Below are 23,376 nucleotides of genomic sequence, written 5' to 3' on the forward strand. Positions count from 1 at the left end.
GTACAGGTAGGTGTTGGGGGCGGAGCTCCCAGGTCCATCTATGTATATTGTAATGGGATGCCCCCCCCCCCCCCCCCCCGTGAAACTGAAAATGCTAATGAGCCACAACAACAAAGTCACCAGACAGCCAATCACTGTTCTATTGAGAGGGGGGGGGTCAACGCCCCCCAGACCCCCCCCCCCCCCACCTCGACCAGCTCAAAAGTTGAACTTCCTGTTTTGGCGCTTTGAAAGGTTCTGGTGGCTTTACGGCCCCTGTGGGGTCCTGGTTCTGTCCGACGGTCAGGGGGGGCTCATAGATGTTTCTCCCTTTGATTGCAGGTTCTCCATTATTGTGTGTGTCCAGCAGAGGGCGATGTCCTCTCGGTCGCTGCTGTCCTGCGTGGACAGTCCTCTCTGCAGTAACCGGGCCGTCCCAGAACCGGGCCCCAGCGTGACCCCACGCAGCACTTGTTCTGGAAGCGGGCCGTCGTCTTGCATGTTCTGTGACCTGACCTTCACTCGCCCGGACCAGCTGGGACCCCACGTGCTGACCCAGCACGCCACCACGTTCTCAGAACCGGCCGTGCTGCGGGTGGAAGCAGAGTTCAGAATCCCAGGAGAGAGACCCCCGTCAGCCAGCAGACCCCCCATTGAGAAAGAGGCGGTCCAGAGCTGCGTCGTGTGTGGTCAGGTGGCCCGGGACGCCGGCGAGCTGGAGTCCCACATGAGGAGGCACAAGGACCACTTCACCTACGGCTGCAGCGTCTGTGGGCGGCGCTTCAGGGAGTCCTGGTTCCTCAAGAACCACGTCAAGATGCACGGAAAACCAGGACCGAAGGGCAAAGCCCAGCAAGACCCGGACCCAGCAAGGCGCCGGGCCACGGTCAACGGCGTCGTCCGACAGCCTCCGGAACCCGTGGTCACGGCGTGCCAAATGTGCATGGTCTGTGGGTTCTTCTTCCCGGACCGCGACACGCTAGTGGAACATAGCAAAGTACACAATCGAGAGGCGGAGCCAAAAGGAGGGCGGGACCGGGAGCACCGGGACGGCACGACCCGCTCGGCCGCTACACAGGAAACATTTCTTCACGGTATGAGACTTATGCCGCGCCCCATCAAAATGGATCGCCCAGCTGGATCCCGTCACCACCTACCAGGCCTGGCAGCTGGCCACGACGGGCAAGGTGGCGGCCAACCACAGCACGGGCAAAGACGCCGGCACCGGCACCGGCACCGACAACGAGGACTGTGGCTCGGACAAGGACGAGCCCAACGGGAGACCAGAGAGACAAAAGCAGCAAAGCGGGTCTGGGACGAGAACTCCGGTCCCACGCGGCGGTAGAACCGCAGCAGAGGTCCCTGGTGGACAAGGAGAGGCCAACCACCTGTGAGGAATGTCACAGAACCTTCCGGACCTACCATCAGTTAGTTCTGCACTCCAGGGTCCACAAGCGTGAGCGAGGGGGGGGGGACAGTCCCGCTCCTGCTGAGGGGGGGCTGGAGCATCCGGACGAAGGCCCGGACGAAGGCCTGGAGGAGTCATCAGCAGAAATCCTGGCTTTAGGTAAAACTCACGCCTCTTTGATCTGCTGTGATCCAGGAACGAGGACGCCCTCTGCTGGTGGCTCGCGTAATTACACGTGCTTTCTTTCTGTTTTGAAGGTGAAGAAGGTTCCGATCGATCAAAAAGCCGATCAAAAGAATGCAGCTACTGCAGTAAGTCCTTCCGGTCCAGCTACTATCTGACGGTCCACCTGAGGACCCACACAGGTGTGTCGAGCCGGTCTCTGGTTTGCATTGATCGAGGGCCGGCTCGGGTTCTAATCTGTTTCTGCTGACCGGTTCCTTCCAGGTGAGAAACCGTTCAAGTGTGCGTACTGCGACTACGCCGCCGCCCAGAAGACGTCCCTGAAATACCACCTGGACCGGCGGCACAAGGAGCGCCCCTCTGTGGACATTCCCAGCAGAGCGGTTCCCTCAGTGGCCCCCCTCAGTGACGGAAGCAAAGTGGGCGTTCCTGGAGGAGGAGCATGCGCCGGTGCAACGCCAGAGGACACCGACAGCAACCTGGCGACCCGCCGGTCCGGGTGACGGTGGACGATGGCGACCTGCACATGGGAGGCGGGGCTGGAGAACCCCGAGGGCCCGTTAAATCTCGCCATCGCTCCGTTGCAGAACCGGCAGACGCGGTACTTCTTCCCGTTTCCTGCCTGTTCTGCCCGTTTGAGACGATGTACCCGGAGGTTCTGGTGATCCACGCCAAGATCAGCCACAAAGCCAAGCCGGACCCCCCCGCACACAACGGCTCCCAGAGACGGCTGACGGGCTGCCCCCCCGCTCTGAATGGGAAGGATGTCTCCCCGCTTCCGATGATTGCCCGGCGCCACCCACGCCGGACCAGGTCCCCGCCTCCTCCGCCGGTCAGCGCTCCCGTTAACCCGGCCCCGGGAGATGTCCGGGAGCCCCCGCGGGGTATTAATGTACCCCCCCAAGCACAATGAGCCGTTGAGGAAACCCAACACAGGAAGTCATGTCATGGACCGACTGGGCCCCCCAGTGGAGAGACGCTACCCGCCGGCGGGCGGCGTCCTCTGGCGGCCGGACGCCGCCCGCCTGTACCTGTCCTCCCACTTTGGTCGACTCCCCGGATGGATTTTGGCGAGCCTTTGAGAAGGAGGTTAAAGTATAAAGCGCCCGCCGACGGCGGCGAGAAGCCCGTCTTGGGAGGTCCGATGGGGAACGGAACCGGCAGTCTGCTTATCTCAGGGAGGAACGCGAAAGCCACGCCACAAGGGGCGGGTCCGTCCGAGAGCTTGGGTCACCTGGGGGGGTTGGGCGATGGCTGGGGCATGATGGGCTTCCTGCGCCCCTACACGACCAGCGCCCTGGCGTCCCTGTATCACCGAGGGCCGGGCGACCCAAAGCCCGGTAAGTCGGGGGTTAGCCCGGTCCACTTTCTGCCTGCTTGTTGGCGAGCTAACATGAAAGGTCTTTTCTCAGGGGGCAGACCGGCGCTGTACCAACCCATACCGACGAGGGCCCCCCCGGCCTCATTCCCAAACGTACCTGAGGGGGCACCGAGGAAAAAGGCTGGCGAGCAGCACCTTCACCAGAACCTTTGGCCAGTGTGACCCGGTTCGGAGAGTCCAGGTCTGACCTGACGCCACGTTTCACCGGCTGTACCGGACGTTCTGTTACCGGCCCGCGAGCCCGGGTTCAGGGCGCCGTTCTCACGCCTCAGTAAGACGTGCGTGTCCGATGGTCGCACCGATCGGACCGAAGTGGCAGCAAGTGGTCCCAGCTGTTCGTCGGAACCGGTTTGACCCAGTATGACCGTGTTATAATAAAAAAACAGCCATAACGATGAAATGTGAACGGCTCGGGTTACGGCTCGGGTTACGGCTCGGGTTACGGCTCGGGTTACGGCTCGGGTTACGCCTCGGGTGATTCTCATATTTTTGCCACTGAGAAATGTTTAAGTTATTTCCTTTGATGTATTTCCACATCCTGTTCTGTTGGAGATTTGTGCGACACGTTTCAATAAAGTGGGAAGCCAAACGTTCTGGAGCGTCGTCTGTTGCCACGGAAACCAACCATCGGGCTGCAGATTTGGAGGAGGAATGAAAACTGATTCGGGTTCAGATTTACAGTTAATAGACATCACAGATCTAGAAGAGGTGCATTCTGGGTGTTCGGATTTGATGACGAAAACCTTTTTAAATCCGATCTGGTTCGGTTCCAGTCTGGAGTTCTCCCAGTTGAATTAGAACAGCGGTCAAACATCTGGAAGGGTCGAATCTGAATTCATGGAATCATTGCGGGAGTCTTGGAATAAACAGGGGCCGCTTGAAACCCGTTTTCAGCGTCACTGACTCGATGCGGCCACTAGATGGCGGCGTTTACAAAGTGAAGCTGGTAGGCGTTGGGCCTGAACGCTTCCTGTGGGCGGGCCTGCAGCGTGCAGGTCGGGACTCGTGAGCAGGTGGAGTCGGTGCTATTGGGTTAGCATTAGCACCGAGAAGGCCCGCCCTCCAGGAAGGACGTCAGACACTGATTGGTCACACAGGCTGTCAAAGGCCGATAAGGGCGTGGCCTGAAGCGTGGTCTCATCTCAGCTTCTGCAGCCGCAGACGTGAACTCACGGTTGTTGAATCGACCCACGAGTCACGCAAACCGGTCGCCGTGCCGATGAACGTGCACACAACAAACGGTCGGAGCCCCGCCTCCGTCTCTTTGAGGAGACCGCTTGGACTCGGAGCCCCGCCTCCATCTCTTTGAGGAGACCGCTTGGACTCGGAGCCCCGCCCTCGTCTTTGAGGCGACCGCTTGGACTCGGAGCCCCGCCTCCGTCTCTTTGAGGAGACCACATCTGCTTGCCCCCCCCCCCCCCCCGGGCCTGCGCTGGGTAATCTATTGCATTAGCTCACATTAGCGCACGTCGCCGACGGGCCTCGGTAATCACAAATGCAAATGAGCATTTCACTTAGCATCACGCTCAGATTGCCCCACACTGAGGCAAAGTGGGGGCGAGAAGCACCACCCCCCCCCCCCCCCCCCAGAGTGATGATGCTTTTAGTCTCCTGCACGCTTCTCTTTAACGCAGGGACATAAAGACATGTCTCCTGACCGGGACGTCCTTTACGTCTTTGTCCGTGGGGACAAACGGCTGCTGCTGTGAAAGAAGCTGAAATCATGAAGGAAACATTTTCATTCCATGTTTGTGTTATTGATTGTATTGATTGTATTGATTGTATTGATTGTATTGATTGATTGTTTTCTTACTTCTCCACGTCTGGCGTCTTCGTCCCACGACGGCGTGCGTCACTGCTGGACGGATCCTTCGGGCTAAACGCCACCGGCGGTCGTCGGGCTCCGGATCCTCGTCCTCCCACCGTTTCATTGTGTGTGTGTGTGTGTGCGTGTGTGTGTGTGTGTGTGTGTGTGTGTGTGTGTGTGTGTGTGTTGCATGCACGGGCATTAAAGGATTCTTCTTCTTCTTCCTCTTCATCACGTTCTGCTGGGGGGACACTCACTTTTCTGGTCTGCAGCGCCGCCTTGCATTCCCCCCCCCCCCCCACCCCATCAGCCCCCACCCCCCCCCTTTAGTTTCACTCCTTTCATCACTCGTAATTGTTGCCTCCAGATTGTCTGCTTGCATGGATTAGCGGCCGGGCCGGGCCGGGCCGGCGGATCCGGTCAGGATCTGAGGCTGTTCTGGCTGTGATTGCTCATCATCGTCATCGTCACGCCGTCCCTCTGAGGAAGAGGAGCCACGAAACGGATCCCACAAAAACAGCCGCTGGCCCGAGGAGAGGGATCTGGGCGTCTGGAGACAACGGGCCATATGGGGGGGGGGGCGAGCACGCCGCATCAACGGAATAATGGATGACGTGTCATGTTTCGTGCTGCCGACGCGCCGTCAGGGACCCGGTTTGGGGAGATCAAACGGCGCCCGTTCAGCCGAGGCGACGGTTCGACCGTTACTCGCTTGTTGTCGTTGTCGTTTGCTTTTTGCGTTGGGATGGCGCCGAGCATCGAGCCGCTCTCGTAGCAGGTAACCGTGACGCCAAAACAGAACCCCACGCCGCTCCATCAGCAGGCCGGCTAGCGTTAGCGGCGTTCTCCAGCCTGAAGCGGCACAATGTAGAGTTCATATCTGGACTTCAATCAATGCTAATGTTAGCATTTAGCTGATAGCATCAAAGGGCTGGTAGCACATTAGCACGGCAGGTAAAGGTGATCCCCATCGAACCGTATCCGAGTCCTGCCGCTGTGACATCACTATGACATCATCATCCATCAACCGTTAGCAGCAGCGCTCAGAAGCAGACGTGGAGAATCGCAGCGGCGCCGGGCGACATCGAAGAAAGCAACACCTGCACCAGGTGTGCGTCCAGACCGACCGACCGACGCGACATTTAAAGAAAGTAAAAAGAACTGTGAACGCAACATACGGCGGCAGCGATGGCGTTCCGGACGCGTGGCGTGAAATCTGGTGGCGATACCCCCCCCCCCCGGGTGGACGGGGTATACCGAGCCCCCCCCCTCCGATCTGCTCCCCCTGCGTGTGAAATAAGCTTCTGTTTTTCTGCAGGTGTCAGAACGACACTTAAGTGCTGCTTCCGACCCCCATGAGGAAGCCCCATAAAAGGCGCCGCCGCCGCCGCCGCCGCGTTATTGTTTCTCTCGGATGATTGATTGATGGACGAGGACTGACACCTCAATGAAGCCGTTTTCCCGCGTCTCCATCCGATGATGTGCGGCGTACATCCTCATCCACGCCTCATTGCTCGCCCGTCTCATCCCTGGAACTTCATTTACACCGTGTTCCCTGAAGGACCTTTTTAGCCCCGCCTCCCTTTTCTCTCTCCCCGGCTCCACTTTTTATCTCCTCTTTTTTCCACGCCATAAAATAATGCTATTTCTCGTCGACTCTGGGGGGGGGCATCATTTGCAGGGAATGATAAAACCAAAGGCATGGAGGGGTTATTTACAGGAAGTGTAACAGCGACCGGGTGCCCCCCCCCCCCCCCCCCCCCCGGGGTCCACTCACCGACCTCGGTCCGAGATGTTAGGGGCCGGACTGAGGCGCTTCTCTTTGGATGTTCGGTGCTCATGGGGAGCAGATGGCAAGCAGGCATCAGCGTTGCATTCTGGGATGGCAGCCATGACATTTCCCCTCAGGTGCCTTTGGAGCCCCTCACCCGAACGGTAGCTGCTTCCGCCCAGTGCCGCCGGAGTATCTGCTGGCGTTCCCGGCGCTCCGACCAGGTGGAATATTTATTCCTGATGAGACGGATTCGTTGGAAATAACGACGCTGTCCAGGAAGTAGAGAAAGAATAAATAACGACGGTGACGGAAGCAGGAAGCAGGAAGTAGAGAATCAGAGATTTAAAACCAGTTCAAATACTTCATTACACGCTGATAAATATCTCAGTCACGTGTTGATAAGAGCGCATTATAAAGGGTTAATGCTAACCTTTATAACCAGATATAAATACAAACTCCTGATTTTGGTGTTTATAAGCCGCTCAAACATCATCAATGAAATATAGGAATAAAATCATCACTAATTAAAGCAAACTAATATCAATGTTACTAATATCAATGTTTCGTGTACATTTGCCACTGAATACTCAATAATGTAGCATAAACATACTTAAATATTTATACTTTTAAACGCATTGTTTAATAAATAAACACATAAATGAATAATTAATCAGCAGATATTTACCTCCATGGAGGAAGTTGTGTTTTAACAGTTTCCCTTTTACCTCCGGAAATAATGCATGAATAGTAATAAGAATAAAAACATGCTGGATTAAAATTCCCCGCCACGCGCTCCCCGCCACGCGTTACCCGCCACGCGTTACCCGCCACGCGTTACCCGCCATGCGTTACCCGCCATGCGTTACCCGCCATGCGCTCCCCGCCATGCGCTCCCCGCCATGCGCTCCCCGCCACGCGTTACCCGCCACGCGTTACCCGCCATGCGTTACCCGCCATGCGCTCCCCGCCATACGTTACCCGCCATGCGTTACCCGCCATGCGCTCCCCGCCATGCGCTCCCCGCCATGCGTTACCCGCCATGCGCTCCCCGCCATGCGCCCCCGCCATGCGCTCCCCGCCATGCGCTCCCCGCCACGCGCTACCCGCCACGCGTTACCCGCCACGCGTTACCCGCCACGCGTTACCCGCCACGCGTTACCCGCCACGCGTTACCCGCCACGCGTTACCCGCCACGCGTTCCCCGCCACGCGTTCCCCGCCACGCGTTACCCGCCACGCGTTACCCGCCACGCGTTACCCGCCACGCGTTCCCCGCCACGCGTTCCCCGCCACGCGCTACCCGCCATGCGTTCCCCGCCACGCGTTACCCGCCACGCGTTACCCGCCACGCGTTACCCGCCATGCGCTCCCCGCCATGCGTTACCCGCCATGCGTTCCCCGCCATGCGTTACCCGCCATGCGTTACCCGCCATGCGTTACCCGCCATGCGTTCCCCGCCATGCGTTACCCGCCATGCGTTACCCGCCATGCGCTCCCCGCCACGCGTTCCCCGCCACGCGTTACCCGCCACGCGTTACCCGCCATGCGCTCCCCGCCATGCGTTACCCGCCACGCGTTCCCCGCCACGCGTTACCCGCCACGCGTTACCCGCCATGCGCTCCCCGCCATACTTCATTATGCCAGGCTTAACTGGCACCCTTTATTGATGAGGAAGGCTAACGCCATGGAGCTTCAGACATTGTTTTAGGGATGAAACACCAAAATAAAATGAGGCCTTCACAGATCTGTATTTTTAACGGTGCGTTTGGTGCTCTGAGGACATTCCGTCGTTGCTTCCGGGATGCTAGCACCGGAGCGTTAGCATCCCGTCCTTAACGGCGGCTCCTTGCATCTCAAACAGTCAGAGTCTCGTCGCCTCCCCCGTTGGCCCTGAAACTCAAACCCAGGTGCGGCGCCAACACGCCCCGGAATACAAACCTTTCCGTTAACGGAACCGGCACGCTGGGGGTCATAAATTAGAAGACGTCTGGCTCCCAATACGAGCGAGCCCAGAGCAATAAACTTTGACATTGCAGCTTGAGCAATGGCCGCCCTTCTTCATTGTCAAGTGTTACAAATTGATGAAACGAGTCCATCGATGTTCCCCGGTCATTATCGCTCCAGTGGCACTTTGTTTTACCGACAGCGGGAAAAGGGACGCCGCAGATTAGAGGCCGCGCACAGTTTATCAAACACAATCTCATATCATCCAGAAGAGAGGAATCTGGAAATCAATACTTCATTACTAAATTGTTGGTGGGGATGAAGAGTAATTGTGTGAGTTCAGAGACGCGTCTCGGCGGCCGGGGCATCGGGAGTTCAATGTCACCCGGGAAGCGATAAGTTCTGGAGGAGGGCGGCGGGACGAGCGGCTCGCCATCGATCGGCTCGGGGTGAAGAGAGAGGGGACGGAAAACGCCGAACCTTCCGGATCACGCGTGTCTGTTTTCCTGAGTCTTCTTCTGTGGTCGCTCCGATCAATCGGCCGGCACGTTTGCATCCTGACGCGGGGCTGCCGCCGGAACGGCTCGCCGTTAATGCGCCGCTAGCTGCTGGACCCGGGCAGGGCGGGGCCCCCCAGCGGGGGCCCCGTGCAGGTCGGAGTCGAACCTGCAGCTCGTGTTTGGAGCCGCGGGGACGTTTCAGGGTTAGGGAAGCAGCTCTCTGTCCAATCAATGCGTCACATGTCATTTCTGATTCATTGATCCACTGTTGGGTCCATAAAACGCTGCAGAACCGAGTTAATCACACATTTTAGATTACAGAACATCTATGATGACATCATCAGGAAAGTGCCTGAAATGGACTTCCTCCTGGCGGGGCAAGGTGCCCGCCCCTAAATGGACCCTGCTACCTGTGTCGATCACCTGAGAAAGTATTGATCACAGCGTCTTTCAACCTCAGAACCATCAGAACACGGCCTGAGCCATCGCCACGTTCCTCTGAGGTGTGTAAATATCCGCCGCTGCACATTGTACAGACGGTGTTTTTCCAATTAGCAAAAAAGCATCGCCTCGCTCACACGAGGCGGCGGCGGCGGCGGCGGCGGCGGGAGGGATCTAACAAGCTGCTGGGAGGCGGAGACTCTCATTTCATAACATGTCTGAATGTTCCGGCGCTCCCGTCGTTGACGGAGATAAACATCTTTATGGCGCCGCCTTGACGCCGGTGGAGTGGAGCTGACAGTCCGGTAACGGGGGCCGTTTGCTAATGATTTTTGAGCAGCCCCCAACTGAGTCCTAAATGTCTGCGATGTCCATAAACAACTCTATTCTGTCCAATTAGGGGGACAGAGACGTACCGGGCTGTCAGCCGGATCTGCATGGCTAAGCAGAGATCCGGAGGATGAGGGGGGGGGGGGGGGGGGGTTCTCCGGCCAGCGAGGAAACGTGCGCGATGGATGACATTCATTACGGCGTTCCCGCTTTACGTACACACTCCTCCAATTACTGCCGGGATTAATTGATCGCCGCGCCTTCCTCTTCCCGGTAGCCGGTCTTCTCGCCTTCCTTCGACCCGTTGCTTTCGTTCCCGCTCAGCTTTAGAGGCGTGAGAAGTCTGAGGGGACATTTTGAGACGGGGGGGTTGTCCTCCACGGCGAGGACAGCCATTTGCAGGATCGCATACATTGGTAATAATTAGAATTTATGTGTGCTCGTCAATCCCGCCTCGTCCTCCCCTCGGCCGCGGAGCCATCAGCGGTCCGAAGGGTTCGCCGGAGCGTCTGATCACAAGGAGTCACGCCCTTCAGATTCGTTACGGCGCTTTATTTCTCCTCTGTCCGCCTCCCTTGTCCGTTCAAGCCAAGAATGAAATGTACAAGACAGGGCACATATTTTATTCTATGCATGCTGTCATGCAGAGAGGAGGTAGCAGCTAACGGTTAGCCTTACCGCCAAGAGCTCCTCAGAGAGGAAGCAGCAGCTAACGGTTAGCCTTACAGCCAAGAGCTCCTCAGAGAGGAAGCAGCAGCTAACGGTTAGCCTTACCGCCAAGCGCTCCTCGGAGAGGAAGCAGCAGCTAACGGTTAGCCTTACAGCCAAAGCAGCTAACGGTTAGCCTTAACGCCAAGCGCTAATCAGAGAGGAGGTAGCAGCTAACGGTTAGCCTTACCGCCAAGCGCTCCTCAGAGAGGAGCCAGCAGCTAACGGTTAGCCTTACAGCCAAGAGCTCCTCAGAGAGGAGGTAGCAGCTAACGGTTAGCCTTACAGCCAAAGCAGCTAACGGTTAGCCTTACCGCCAAGCGCTCCTCAGAGAGAAAGCAGCAGCTAACGGTTAGCCTCGCCACCAAGCACTCCTCAGAGAGGAGCCAGCAGCTAACGGTTAGCCTCGCCGCTAACTGAGGTCTTATGGATCATTTGAAAAAGACTTTGTGAAAGCGCTTTAATATGACAAAGATGTAATTGGACCCCCGCTGTTCGGTTTTCGGGACTATGACTAATGCTAATAGGATAATTTAAAGCACAAACGAGTCTCCGTTTCCTGTTCATTATTTACAGCTAATTACGCCGTTCGCCCCGTCGGGCCGTGCTTTTGCCCGTCGAACATCAGGTCTGACCCCCCCCACCCCCATCGGATGATGTTGTGCAGAATGAATCATCGGCGTTTAATTCGTGTTAAACCGACGACGCTCTCGTTTCGCTCCTCTGGTTGGCGCGTTTTGTCACGCTAACATAGACACGCAGAATCAATCTTTGTTTCTGCTCCGAATAGAGACTGGACCTCTCCGGTACCGGCAGGTTGCATCGAGCCGTTTCTGCGTTTGTCATTGTTTCCTCTCGTCTTCCATTTCCCTGCAGGAGGAGGAAGGTTCGTGTGACGCAAGCCAGCTGCTAAGTGTTCAGCTACCGGTCCTCTTCGTCACTGCGCTAACGCTACCTAGCCAATCCGGCACTAAGCGCTATCTGGAATACGTACCTCCAGATAGCGGTCGGTCCTTTTCCACGGCTGCTCGAGCTTGATCGGTAATCAAGGGTTCATTTCACAGCTCGCTGGATCGTCTGCCTCGTCAGCGTAATTAAATCTGTCCAATGAAGGAGCTCCGCCCCCTCCCGCTCTTTATTTCCTGTATTGTTTTAGATCATCACATCTCATCGTCTGAACTACGGCCCATCCAGCCTCGCTTGATGAAAATTAAAACGTGGTGGGAGAGGAAAAGGGAAGCCGACGGATTCTGCGTCTGTTTTACTTTTGTGCAGCGCCGACCCAGTGCTGATCCGACCTGTGCTGATCTGACCCTGAGCTGATCCGACCTGTGCTGATCCGACCCAGTGCTGATCCGACCTGTGCTGATCCGACCCTGAGCTGATCCGACCTGTGCTGATCCGACCTGTGCTGATCCGACCTGTGCTGATCCGACCCAGTGCTGATCCGACCTGTGCTGATCTGACCCTGAGCTGATCCGACCTGTGCTGATCCGATCCTGTGCTGATCCGATCCTGTGCTGATCCAACCTGAGCTGATCCGACCTGTGCTGATCCGACCTGTGCTGATCCGGTCCAGGTCCGGTTTCCTCTCGAGCCACTCCAGCTTCTTCTCTCCTCTCAAACCGTTTCTACTGACCCGTCCTTGTTTTCCTGATCCGACCTGATCCGAGCCCGTTTTCTGGCTGTTTTCTGTTTTCCGGAGATGAAAGGTTGCGTTTAAGCCTTTTAAGGGCGTCTTCCCTTCCAGCCCGGTTTCTGAACAATGAGAATGAGCCGGGCCGATCTGCCCCCCCCCCCCCTGTGATCTGCCACCACAGTCAGGGGGGGGGCTCCTCCAACACTTTGAAATGTTGATTCGGATGAGCGAGGCGACTTTAAAAAATGCAGCTGATCTAAGGTTCATGAATGCTTGAAGGTTCTGAAGGTTCTGAAGGTTCTGAAGGTTGATCCTCTTCCCTCCGATTGTCAAAGGTGTCAAAGCTAAATATGAAATTCCGTCTTGGCTCCTGCCGTGAAGCTGGGAGCCGCTTCAGGTCGTCTGGCGAGTCGGATGGTGTCGGATTACAGCGAGGCGGATCCGACTCGCTGTAATCCGACACCATCCGCCGTCTGAAAGGCTGCAGCTCGCTAATGGTGCTTCACGGGCCAATTCTCTGGGGCAGTTGGCGTGTGGTGCCCCCCCCGGCTTCAAAGGCCGTGGGGGGGGCACTACGTAGAAACATGATTGAATCGCCGCTCCGCCCCTTTCTTTTAACCGACCAATGTAATCACCGATTTAGCGAGGAGAAGCTCTCACCTTGTCTGGGTTACGGTTCGGTGGCGTCCAGCCCCCGCCCACCTCACCTGCACACCCCCAGCGACGGGGGAGTCGGGGCCGGACGTCGTGAGGCTTCCAAACGCCAGACAATTTGGCCATGAGCTGTGGTAGCGATGGTCGGTGCGGCCCCGCCCCGCCCCGCCCCGCCCCGCCCAATGACGGTCTGGGCCCCCACAGGTCCGTTTGATCAGCTACAACGGGAACCCGGGGGGAACACGAGTCCTCTCCGCATCCAGCATAATTTACCTGCTTGAATGCCGCCGCCCATTTGGGGTTGTCAGAGAGGACAATAAAGAAACAGACGGGATCAAAGGTACAGGTGCGCCATCATCAGGTGAAGATTTAAAAGACACAACCGATTGACGAGATCTTCGACCCAGCCTTACCGGCAGCAGGACGGATGGCGTGAAGGTAAATCCAAGCCGGACGGATGCAGAGTATTTATAGCACCCGGATAACAGGCGGGGGGGGGGGGGGGGCATTGACAGGTCCCCCTAATGATGCTCCTCAGTGCAGGGACGAGATGGGACGAGTGGACGTCTACAAATGGAGGACAGTCCCTGTTGACACCGGAGACAACAGCCCCGCTCTGGCCCCGCCCCCACACCGTGGCAGCCCCCGGTCCACACGGGAGAGGATGGCACAGGCCACGCCCCCGTAACCCGACCGGCCATGAATAATTAGGACACAGCAACAATAGGGGCGTTGCTTTAATTCTGTTGTGAGTAAACAACAGCAACCCTCTCCACTGATCCCGCCCCCTCGCCCTGCCCCGCCCCCCGGTGGGACCTCCATTAAGCCGCTCGCTGCCATGATTTATCTATGCCACTTACTCGTTTTCATTTTGCCCGGGGGCCGCTGCCAGCGTCGGGGGGGGGGGGGGGGGCATGACAGCTCCGTCTCCATGGAGACGACTCCCCATCCCAAAACAGAGCATCAAAACAAATAAGGGCCGGGCGGCTTCAGAGCGCGAGGCTGCGTTCAGGACGCGTCAGCCGCCGACGTCACAGCCCCCCCCCCCAACGGGCCGCCCCCCCCTCGTGTACATTCAATAAGAACCGTCACCCCGGGCGACCCGCGGCGTGAACCATTTATTCTGCCTCACATTTCCTGGCACTTGGAATTCTCTCCTTCATGCCTGATAACCAAATTACAAGATGGCAGCTCTCCCCGGAGCCGCGGGTCGTTAGCCAATCACAGCAGCAGCCCTGCAGATGAGGGCGGGGCCACCGCGCTGAGCGCTGCATAAGCCCCTCATCAGGACCGAGACCGGATCAAGACAGAGACCGGATCAGGGCCGAGACCGGATCAGGACCGAGACCGGATCAGGGCTGGATCAGGGCCGAGACCGGATCAGGGCCGAGACCGGATCAGGACAGAGACCGGATCAGGGCCGAGACCGGATCAGGACCGAAACCGGATCAGGACAGAGACCGGATCAGGGCCGAGACCGGATCAGGACCGGATCAGGACCGGATCAGGACCGGATCAGGACAGAGACCGGATCAGGACCGAGACCGGATCAGGACCGAAACCGGATCAGGACAGAGACCGGATCAGGGCCGAGACCGGATCAGGACCGGATGAGGACCGGATCAGGACAGAGACCGGATCAGGACCGAGACCGGATCAGGGCTGGATCAGGGCTGAGACCGGATCAGGGCCGAGACCGGATCAGGACAGAGACCGGATCAGGGCCGAGACTGGATCAGGGCCGAGACCGGATCAGGACCGAGACCGGATCAGGGCTGGATCAGGGCTGAGACCGGATCAGGGCCGAGACCGGATCAGGACAGAGACCGGATCAGGGCCGAGACCGGATCAGGACCAAGACCGGATCAGGACCGAGACCAGATCAGGGCTGGATCAGGGCCGAGACCGGATCAGGGCCGAGACCGGATCAGGGCCGAGACCGGATCAGGACCAAGACCGGATCAGGACCGAGACCAGATCAGGGCTGGATCAGGGCCGAGACCGGATCAGGGCCGAGACCGGATCAGGGCCGAGACCGGATCAGGGCCGAGACCGGATCAAGACCGAAACCGGATCAGGACAGAGACCGGATCAGGACCGAAACCGGATCAGGACAGAGACCGGATCAGGGCCGAGACCGGATCAGGACAGAGACCGGATCAGGACAGAGACCGGATCAGGACCGAGACCGGATCAGGCCGGTGAACGCTCGCTAAAGCTGCTGTTGAATCTTCACGATTAACGCGGCGTTCAGCAGCGGAGTGGGCGGAGTCAGGATGGAAGGCTGCCATCTTCTGCTCCTCCGGATCCCGGCCTCGATGCGTCACCGGGCTTCCGTCCATGTTAAAGCCTGCTTGGTTTTGTCTCCGGGGGGGGGGGGGCTGAAGGGCGGGACTTTTCGGCGAGGTTGATAAATCAATCCATCACGAAATTCTTTGCGGTGAAACTCAATCAGGAAAGGTCGAGTCGGCGGAAAGGAACAGATTAAATTAGCATGAATTAGAAACGGAAAGTGAGCTCTGTCACAACCGTCACCGGGCTCAGCACAATTAGAATATGTTAATTACGCATCTCATTGAGGGCCTCGCCGCTCTTTGAATATGAGATGAAATGTCACCGGTGTCGGCATCCGAAAAATGGAGGGTTGCTAGGCAACATGACGCCTTCATTAATTCAGGGATTGCTAGTCTGATTAGACTAGTTTAAGCCTTTATGTGTCACAAGCTCCGCCTCTTCGCCCCATCCTGATGCGGACGGATGGACGGATGGATGGACGGATGGATGGACGGATGACGGATGGACGGATGGAAAGATATCTTCATCAAAGGAAGTGAAATCCTTCTTCAATGAGACGGGAACGCTGTGGGAGGAGCTGGTGGGAGGAGCTGGTGGGAGGAGCTGGTGGGAGGAGCTGGTGGGAGTGTGAATGTCGGAACGATTGTCTGCATCCATCTCCCAGATGCACCTGGAGGAGAGCCCGCCCCCTTTTCCGGCGACGCCACCTGACTTGTCCCAATAGCCGGACGGTTCTGGAGGTGAGGCCGGAGGCGGGATCTGTCCCGGGCCTAACCCTAACCCTTCTCCTACGAGAAGAGGAGGAGCTAAACGGCATCAATCCTGCGTCTGATCTGGACCGCCGATGAAGGCGTCATGTTCCCGAATCGCTCCATCACAGGTGACGAATGGACGCATTCCATGGCCGGAGAATGAACTCGCGGCCTCCGACGGTCCGCCATGATGGATCCCGGCCCGGCGCCGCCTGGTCCCGCCGTGACGGCTAATCCGTCTCCTTTAACTGGAGACAGATACCAAAACGGCGTCTCCCCGGCGGCGGCCGGGAAGCGACTCGCAGGACGACGTCGTCTCGCATCCCGCCACATCCCGCCACTAGACGACATTGGGTGTATTTTGGGCGGCGAGGCTTCGGTTGTCTCATGGCTGGGGGGCCGTGGGCCCCCCCTGTGTTTACCGGCTGACAGCCGCTTGGAATCTGCCGCCGTCGATGCCGATTGGCGTCAAAGTGAGTGACAGGTGACCCGGGAGGAGGCGGCCAGACACAGACGGATTACAAGTGAGCAAAACGCCAACCAGCGCTGGCCTGCTGCGGGGCAACGGATGACAGCAGCAGAGGGCGAGAGCTGGCGAGCTCCGTGCCCCCCCCCCCATCCATCAACCAACCAACCCCCTCCTGGCCACGCCCACTCAGGCTGACTGACAGACGAGGGAACATAAATAAGTCTTTGCTGTGCTTCGCTCAAGTTTCCTGCTAATGCGGTCTGAGGTCCGGGTCCGTGTCCGGGTCGGGGTCCGGGTCTGAGTCCGGGTCCGGGTCTGGGTCCGGGTCCGGGTCCGGGTCTGGGTCCGGGTCTGGGTCCGGGTCTGGGTCTGGGTCTGAGGTCCGTGTCCGTGTCCGGGTCCGGGTCTGGGTCCGGGTCTGGGTCTGGGTCTGAGGTCCGTGTCCGTGTCCGGGTCCGGGTCTGGGGCCGGGTCTGGGGCCGGGTCTGGGTCCGGGTCTGAGGTCCGTGTCCGGGTCTGGGTCCGTGTCCGAGGTCCGTGTCCAGGTCTGGGTCTGGGTCTGGGTCCGGATCAGGGTCCAGCCTTTGTTACATCAGGCTGCAGAAACCATCAGACGGGCCGCTTCTGGCTGCAGGGCAGGAAGTGATGTCATAACAGCCAGGTGCGAACAGTCGAGAGGAAAACTCTCGTCTCGCCGCCGCGGCAGAACCGACGGACCCTCAGCCGTCCCGGCGCCGGTCGTCTGTTAACAAAGCGTTTTAAAATGATTCAATGACCTTAAAAAGATTCGTCCTAAGACAAATGGAAATCACGCTGTCCCCAAAATGTCCCCAAAATGTCCCCATCTGGGCCAATCAGCGACAAACGTGTCGCTTTATCTGGAACTGTAATTTCCCCTTGGACCAATCAGCGCGATGCTCGACGCCAGCCGCGGCGAGATGCATCATCCTGAGATCCGTCATCGCTGATGTTGTGCGTTTGACACACAAATGAGCAAACAGATGTTGCGCCGCTCCTCCGTGGCGCCGCGGAGCCGTTCTGCAGATCTGAAAACGCAGCTGCGAGTCATCGTTTTCCCGAGTTTCCTGGCAAAGCAACACATCGGTGAAAAGCGTGGCGTCTCATCCGTTGATTAAAGCTGCTGCGATCAATATATTTATATTAACAACAGATTCCGTTGTCGTGCAAATGTCCGTGACAAATTTCACCCGCGGCGTTCCGCATAGCAAACGACGCTAGCGACTAGCTGGTGAACATAGAGGGAGTCAAAAGACCAAAGACAGAAACACGACTCCTGATAAATGCTAACGCTAATGCTAGTTTGTGTCTGCTTCTGTGCAAATAGCGGTAATAAATAAACACGTTTATTTATTACCGCTATTTGCTGGTGCTGGTATTAGCTAATGGGATCCTTTGAAGGATCCCATTAGCTAATACCAGCACCAGCTAGTCTTCCTACTAATAATACTACTAATACTACTAATAATACTCATGTCTTTCGTTGCGTTCGGGGACGCCGCTGCCAGCGCTCTTCCTCGCTGCTAGACACCGTAGTGAACTCAAACTCTTCCTCGTGCGACCGATAACGGACCCGACATCAATAAAGTTTGTTTGCTTTAAAATTGGACAACAATCGTTTGCCTCATTGAATATTCAAGACTCGCCATCTTGCCATGCCTATTTGGGGAAAACTCCACAGCTGTGAAGTCCAGGTTCATAATTTTAATCTTCCACACACACACCTACAGATACAACGGTTCCTTAGCATGAGCGCTAAATGCTCTCTAGCGTAGCATCATGCTCCCACAGCAGAGCTCAAACCAGAAATTATGTTTCATATGTGAAAGTCTGGGGACTGCATTACCCACAATGCATCCTAACAACTCACACCTTAGACACAAATCCAGGTGTGTTAGCAACAGCTAATCTAGCGTCCGTTGTTAGCACGCTAGTGAATCATAGCATCAGGGTTTTTGGACATTTTATTTGGATCTTTGCTGAATTCATCCTCTCTGCGTTTCCTTTTCTTTTCCTTTCTGTGGCGGTGCTACTCTTCTCTCCATTCCAGCTATGCTACTTCCTGCTACAAGATCAGATGCTAAATAATAAAAGCGTCTCCCCCCTGAAGAATCCAGCGAGGCAAACCGCCGCCTGCCTCTCCTGTCGGGGATCCGGACGCATGTTTCCGGATCTCATCTCTTGCGCATGTTTTCCCCGCCGTGTTAAATCCTCCTAATAGGCCGAGGGGCGTCCCCGTCTCTGCCGTCCGGCTCTGAGAGACGGCGGCGTCCGTGATTGTGCTGACGTCTGCAAGAGGCGAGGCCGGAGATTAAGTCCAATAAAAACGCGTGATTTGTTGCTTTCATATTTGGTAGCTGTCAGCTTCGGTTTGAGCTAGCGCGCTGCCTTCAGGCGGGCGGCGTGACAAACATGAAGGATGCGCCGATGAACCGCCGGCTTCTCTCTCCCAAAGCCTCCACACCGGACACCGGGAGGACCGGCCTCGGCCGACGGCGCCGTTCCTTACAGACGGAGACCCGGTTCATTCATTGATCTTTTGTTCACGTGTAGAATCAATTATTAATTAACGTTTCGTCCTATGATGCTTCACGAAGCACGGAGGTTGGATGAGGTCGGATACCATCGAAGGAACACGACCTGGAGACTAGGAGGCTACGCTACGCTAATTCAACCCATGACACCAACACGCTGGTCACATGACCACACCAAGCTGGTTATTTTTGAAACGTTTTAATTGCATTCATAAATTTAAGTCTAAAATGTGATTGTTTGTCTTAATGTTCCTAAAAATTTATATTTATTTTGCCTGTGATTCAAAGAGGCGGGTCTACAAGCGTACACTTTGTGACATCAGCTGCGTGGAAGTCAATCTTATTACTCAGCAGAGATCGCTAATGCTAGTAGCCCTTTACTGCTGCTACAGATTGCTAACACTAGTAGCCCTTTACTGCTGCTACAGATTGCTAACACTAGTAGCCCTTTACTGCTGCTACAGATGGCTAACACTAGTAGCCCTTTACTGCTGCTACAGATTGCTAACACTAGTAGCCCTTTACTGCTGCTACAGACAACACTAGTAGCCCTTTAATGCTGCTACAGATTGCTAACACTAGTAGCCCTTTACTGCTGCTACAGATTGCTAACACTAGTAGCCCTTTAATGCTGCTACAGATTGCTAACACTAGTAGCCCTTTAATGCTGCTACAGATTGCTAACACTAGTAGCCCTTTACTGCTGCTACAGATGGCTAACACTAGTAGCCCTTTACTGCTGCTACAGATGGCTAACACTAGTAGCCCTTTACTGCTGCTACAGATGGCTAACACTAGTAGCCCTTTACTGCTGCTACAGATCGCTAACACTAGTAGCCCTTTACTGCTGCTACAGATGGCTAACACTAGTAGCCCTTTACTGCTGCTACAGATCGCTAACACTAGTAGCCCTTTACTGCTGCTACAGATCGCTAACACTAGTAGCCCTTAATTCATGCAGTTTTTTAGCATTCACTCAAATGATGTTAAAGTTTACAAAGCCTGCATGACATTTGCCTATTATTGGTGTTTTATTGATCCAATATGGGTTAATTTGAACGCAATGAGCAGATAAAACCTCAACAGCAGAAGTAGTGAAGATAATCAATAATCCTTTACCAAGACAGAAAGTCGTGATTATTTGTGACTATTAAGAAGCAATTATTATTGATTATCTAAAGGACAAAAACAATGAGAGAGAAAGAAAGAAACAGCCAAACGTGTGGTAGAAGTTTAGAGCGCCTGAATCTAGACGCGTTTCATCAGCCTGCAGCTTTTGGGTGATTAATAAGATAGAAATGAGCAACTGATATTTGATAAATGACGTCAGCATCATATTAATGATGTACAATGAATACGCAGCACCAGGGGCGTAGGCCTATTGATTGATCAAATGTATTCCATTCATCACTTATTTTGGCCTAATTAGCATATTTGAAGCAACGCCATTAAGGTGGAGGACTGTGGGCTATCTGGAGACATGAGGTATGCAGGACAGTGGACAGACACGCATTCCTCTGTCTCGTAACGCTCTCAGGGGACAGGACTCATTAGATAGAATGTTTTATAGCTTATTATTTATCAAAAAGAAGAGGTGCATCGTTTTTCACCGCCTTTATGTTCCAAATATTTGTCCTTTCATATCCTCGATCTTCTGCAGGTACAAGGACGCCGTCGTGATTCTCTGGCTGGGACATTTCTCAAAGAGACGTAACAACCTGAGGACTTCAGGGAGGGACCGATGGGAGAAGGGGGGGTTCAGATGTGGGTCATTACAGCTATAAGTTCTAAAGCCCTTCATTAAACACACGAGCCCGCCATTTCCCCGCCGCTGTGTGATGAACATTTTGAGCCCGGCCTCCCCCTCGTCGGTTTACCGAACGGATGATGCACAGAATCCGAGCTCGTCCGGCGAAGCAAAGTCAGTGGAAATGTTTTGTGTGAATCCAAGCAGGAGAATCCTGATGCACATCGTCCCCATTACGGCGCATCAGCATCAGGGCGGCCACGCCACCGCGAGCAGCGCGCCAACACTCATCAGCGTTTGATAGCATGTTTAATGACAGATTCACGAAGGATTTGCAAATGCTAGCCGGCGTCAATTTCACCAAGGTCGGATTTCAGTGCGCCTGCGATGCCAGCGTACTTATGTGCATAATCAGATTCCTCAGCGAGCCGATTAGAACGATCGGAGGGTCCGGTCAGGCGGCGAGACGTTACGACTTCGGAATTGTCTTTTTTTAAGATTCTGAAAATAATTTTTTTTAAATTAAATATATCGATTTGGTCTTTTTGATATTTATCTGTATTGAGACGAGTGAAATTAGCTTCGATGCTGTCCAGCAGATTCTACATTTACTCCGTCTCATTCCGTCGTGATCAGTTTGCGTAATTACAGAAAGCCGTGTTCTGTAATTAGCCGTGACACGTTATAGATACGCTGATTAACCGTCTCAATATGCAAACATATAAACCATCAAAGCAGCTCATGGGTTTACTTCACCTAATTACCTGCTAAACCAGCGTCACTAGTTAGTTCCTCAGGGATTCCTACTCGGAACCATGCCATTTACCTAATCAATAAAAGTCGATTCTTTTATCCACTTCGCGTATTCTGACGGAATAAGTTAACAACAATATATTAGAACACATTTCAAAATTTGAGTATTCATGAAAAACAATTCCAGATGCCTCGATAATGAGGTTTAATATTTTAGTTTTTCATGTCGACTCCTTGTCCTGAAAGTCGGATATCGATCGCTGTGAATCAATAAATACAGGAAATACCGTGACGGTTCTGTTTAGACTGACGGGCCCACGACAACTCGATGGTTTATCCTTGTTTTTGTACAGCTTCACGCAAATATACGTCTTTTCCGCTCCCGGTGTTTCTCGCCGTCGCCATCTTGAATGTTTTGATGAATCGTCACGCGGCTCATCTTTCAGGTGAAAAAAGGATTCCCGTGAGATCACGTGCTTTGGCGCACTAACGGTAAATCCCTCACGGAGGCGCTACCTATCGAAGCGAGCCGAACTCCCATCGCTTACGTTGAGTCTTACGCGTATTACGTCCCCTCTTTCAAAAAAGAAAAATCCCCAGCCGGTAATTCCGTGGTCGAAGCGTGGCGCCGCGTCTGAGACGAAGTCGTAACGGCGCTAAATAATTTACAGCTTTAATCTGCTCGCTGAGGTGTGCGCTCTTTGACAGCAATTATAAATGCAGGCAGGAATTATGGCTGAATAGTTTAACGGCGTTAAGGCGTCTGATGGACGACGTGATTGGCTGCTCGTTCCCAACAATAGGGGGCAGGTCGGTGTCGCCGCGTTCAAATCCCATTTACCATCAAATGTCAGCCGGCCGGCATAAAACAGGCTTTTGATGGGGGGGAGGTAATTGAAGACTTGATTGCTTGGGGGGGAAAAGAAAAAGATGAATTGCATAAAATGTTTATGAATTTAGAAGGCAATTATTTTTAATAGCCCTGAAATAATAGAGCTGGAGGAAATCTGTTTAATTGTTACGATAGCATCTTGGAGCAACAGGAAACGGCGTCTGAGGAGGAGGCGAGTCGAGAGGACACTGTCCCCCTCCTCACCCGCTGAGAGCCCCCAGAGCGACGCCCCTTCCGTTGCATTTACAGCCGACGTTAAACGAGACACTCGGACTTTATAACTGGGGAATATTTCCCCGATAATTAGCTCGGATGTTTGCTGGAAACGTCGACGCACTTTAGAGCCGCGATGCTGAATCCGTGAGTCGATCGGAAAACGTGGAACGGACAGGATCTGCTGCTGGACAGGTTCTCTAAAGAAGAACCTCAGACACGGAACAGTTCACCAGGAGGACATAAGGACAGCGAGGACATTAGTGGGAGACTTCAGGAGGACAGCGAGGACATTAGTGGGACACTTCAGGAGGACAGCGAGGACATTAGTGGGAGACTTCAGGAGGACAGCGAGGACATTAGTGGGAGACTTCAGGAGGACAGCGAGGACATTAGTGGGAGACTTCAGGAGGACAGCGAGGACATTAGTGGGAGACTTCAGGAGGACAGCGAGGACATTAGTGGGAGACTTCAGGAGGACAGCGAGGACATTAGTGGGACACTTCAGGAGGACAGCGAGGACATTAGTGGGAGACTTCAGGAGGACAGCGAGGACATTAGTGGGAGACTCCAGGAGGACAGCGAGGACATTAGTGGGACACTTCAGGAGGACAGCGAGGACATTAGTGGGAGACTTCAGGAGGACAGCGAGGACATTAGTGGGAGACTCCAGGAGGACAGCGAGGACATTAGTGGGAGACTTCAGGACAGCGAGGACATTAGTGGGACACTTCAGGAGGACAGTGAGGACATTAGTGGGACACTTCAGGAGGACAGCGAGGACATTAGTGGGACACTTCAGGAGGACAGCGAGGACATTAGTGGGAGACTTGTCCACTGGCTCTGATTTTACACTTCATTTAGATTTAATTGAGATTTGAAATGTTGAATTTTTAAAGGTTTGGAAATCCGATCGCCGCTGAAAGGTCACATGACGTCAGTTTTTAAAGAATAAC

At 55.0% G+C, this 23,376-nt stretch overlaps 1 protein-coding gene across 1 annotated transcript; it reads left to right on the plus strand.

The window, feature by feature from the left end:
- Window positions 1-355: 355 nt before the first annotated feature.
- On the plus strand, window positions 356-23,267 carry znf217 (zinc finger protein 217). Its single transcript, XM_068743177.1, is given in 9 exon segments — window positions 356-1,089; window positions 1,091-1,259; window positions 1,261-1,546; window positions 1,645-1,752; window positions 1,835-2,059; window positions 2,158-2,402; window positions 2,476-2,626; window positions 2,629-2,910; window positions 22,573-23,267. Coding segments are annotated over 9 exon segments (2,895 nt in total).
- The last annotated feature ends 109 nt before the right edge of the window (window positions 23,268-23,376 follow it).

The sequence above is a fragment of the Brachionichthys hirsutus genome, chromosome 2, assembly GCF_040956055.1.
Source record: "Brachionichthys hirsutus isolate HB-005 chromosome 2, CSIRO-AGI_Bhir_v1, whole genome shotgun sequence".
Taxonomy (NCBI): domain Eukaryota; kingdom Metazoa; phylum Chordata; class Actinopteri; order Lophiiformes; family Brachionichthyidae; genus Brachionichthys; species Brachionichthys hirsutus.